General features: G+C 48.8%; 1 protein-coding gene across 1 annotated transcript in view; it reads left to right on the top strand.

The window, feature by feature from the left end:
• EAH_00051660 (hypothetical protein, conserved) overlaps positions 1-2,027 on the top strand; it is a gene marked incomplete at both ends in the record, with an annotated part of 4,047 nt that extends 2,020 nt beyond the window's left edge. The window contains 6 exons of the mRNA XM_013394167.1: positions 12-194; positions 624-754; positions 978-1,019; positions 1,147-1,189; positions 1,782-1,839; positions 1,961-2,027. Coding sequence (XP_013249621.1) covers positions 12-194; positions 624-754; positions 978-1,019; positions 1,147-1,189; positions 1,782-1,839; positions 1,961-2,027 — 524 coding nt within the window. The remainder of the gene's footprint in view (positions 1-11; positions 195-623; positions 755-977; positions 1,020-1,146; positions 1,190-1,781; positions 1,840-1,960) is intronic.
• Positions 2,028-2,146: the final 119 nt, after the last annotated feature.

Genomic DNA, 2,146 nt, shown 5'->3' with positions numbered 1-2,146 from the left:
TCCCGCTGCAGCTGCTGCTGAAAGCAGAATGGAGGTGGACGGAGCAGCAGCAGCAGCAAATCCCCCTGCTGCTGCTGCTCCTGCTGCTGCTGCTGCTCCTGCTGCTGCTGCTGCTCCTGCTGCTGCTAAGCAGCGCAGCAGCTGCAGAAGGGGCGAGTCGCTGCTGGCGGGGGCCCTATCGATGGCGTTGTGCTGTAAGCAAAACTCTAAACCCCTAAACCCTCAATAAACCCTAAACCCTAAATGAACCCTAAACCCTAACTAAACCCTAAACCCTAACTAAACCCTAAACCCTAAATAAACCCTAAACCCTAAATGAACCTTAAACCCTAAATAAACCCTAAACCCTAATTAAACCCTCTATGAACCGTAGATAAACCCTAAACCCTCAATAAGCATTAAACCCTGAATATAACCTAAACCCTAGGTAAACCCTAAACCCTCAATAATATACCCTAAACCCTAACTAAACCCTAAACCCTTCCTTCTCGTGTGCAGTTTTCGTATTTACTGCTGCTGGCTGGCGCCTTCGATATGGCGAGGGTTTGTTGTTTAGGGTTTGTTATTTAGGGTTTGTCGTTTAGGGTTTAGGGTTTAGGGTTTAGTAGGGTTTATGTGCTCAGACGTGCATCGTTGGCTGGGGGGAGGGCCTGAAGCGGAGAGCCGCGTGCTGCTGCTAGACACCTCAAGATCAGGGTTTTATGCTTCTCAGTATATTCCGCTCTTAAATACTGCATTTGCTGCTAACAAACTCGTCAGCCTGAGGGTTTAGGGTTTAGGGTTTAGGGTTTAGGGGCTAGGGTTTAGGGTTTAGGGGCTAGCTAGGGCTTAGGGCCTACGGTTCAGAGGTTAGGGTTTTGAAGTTAGGGTTTAGGGGCTAAAGCTTAGGGTTTTGGGCTTACGGGATAGGGCTTTGTGCTTAGGGTTTAGGGTTTAGGGTTTAGGGTTTAGGGTTTGGGGTTTGCTTTGTGTCTCAGGGAGTAGCCATTGACTGCTGCTCGCTGCTACCCGATTGCTCGGTGAGTCTTCAACCCTAAACCCTAAACCCTAATCCGTAAACTCTAAACCCTAAACCCTAATCCGTTGTCGCTCAACCCTCAATGCAATTTCGGCGCCTGCTTTAGGGTTTAGGGTTTAGGGTTTAAGGGTTTAGTAGTCTGTCTTCAGTGCAGCAGTCTACCTGCACGGAGTCCGCCCTGGCGGAAGTCAAAACCCTAAACCCTAAACCCTAAACCCTAAACCCTAAACCCTTGAAATTTTTGTGTGTTTTTTTGCAGACAATCCCGGAGCAGTTGTGTGATATAACGCATGGGCGTTGCTCTCAGTTTTCTTCATGTTTTACCTCGGGTGTATCTACACCTGAGACGAATAAGTCTTTAAACAATTTAAGAGGGGATATAGCTTTATTACAATTACTTGTCTTCTGGTTCCTGCCTCCGCCCTCTCTACGCCCCTCCATTGCTGCGGTGTCTATACACCACAAAACAAACACAGGCGTTTGCTTCTGTCATCATAACCCTGTCGATCTCTGCTTCATCTGCTCCTGCTGCCTAGCCAGTCCGTCAGGGTTTAGGGTTTAGGGTTTTGCATTAGGGTTTAGGGCTTAGGGTTTAGGGTTTAGGGTTTAGGGTTTAGGGTTTAGGGTTTAGGGGGTAGGGCATGGTTCTGGCGCGGAGGGCTGCGGGTTCAGGCGCCAGGGTCGCCACACCTGTATACAGGGGGCCTCTTCTTTTTCTAGGGTTTAGGGTTTAGGGTTTAGGGTTTGGGGTTTTGTGCTGCAGTTTACTGCTCGGAAACCTCCGACAACGGCAAGGAGAGAATTTCTTGTGATGTTTGCAAGTCCGCTAAACCCTAAACCCTAAACCTAAACCATAAACCGTAGCCTTGCCTGACAGGTATACGATTCCCTCTTCTTTTCAAGACTTTAGGGTTTAGGGTTTAGGGTTTGCGTTCTGTGCAGGTCTCGCTTTGCAAAGGGTTTACTCAAAGCCAAGTTAGCGGCATCTGTAGATGCCTCAAAGTATTAATTCTTCTCTTTGAGGTGTACAGACACCTCAGGGGCCCCCGCCCCACACGCCTTCTGCTTTTAAACACTCTTACCCCTCCACCCTCACTCTCCTCCTCTCCTACACAAAACCCTCGGGGG

This window comes from Eimeria acervulina, genomic scaffold, assembly GCF_000499425.1.
Source record: "Eimeria acervulina Houghton genomic scaffold, Eah_scaff899, whole genome shotgun sequence".
NCBI lineage: Eukaryota > Apicomplexa > Conoidasida > Eucoccidiorida > Eimeriidae > Eimeria > Eimeria acervulina.
The sequence above is the reverse complement of the archived record's forward strand: the minus strand, read 5'-3'. Positions and strand labels throughout refer to the sequence as shown.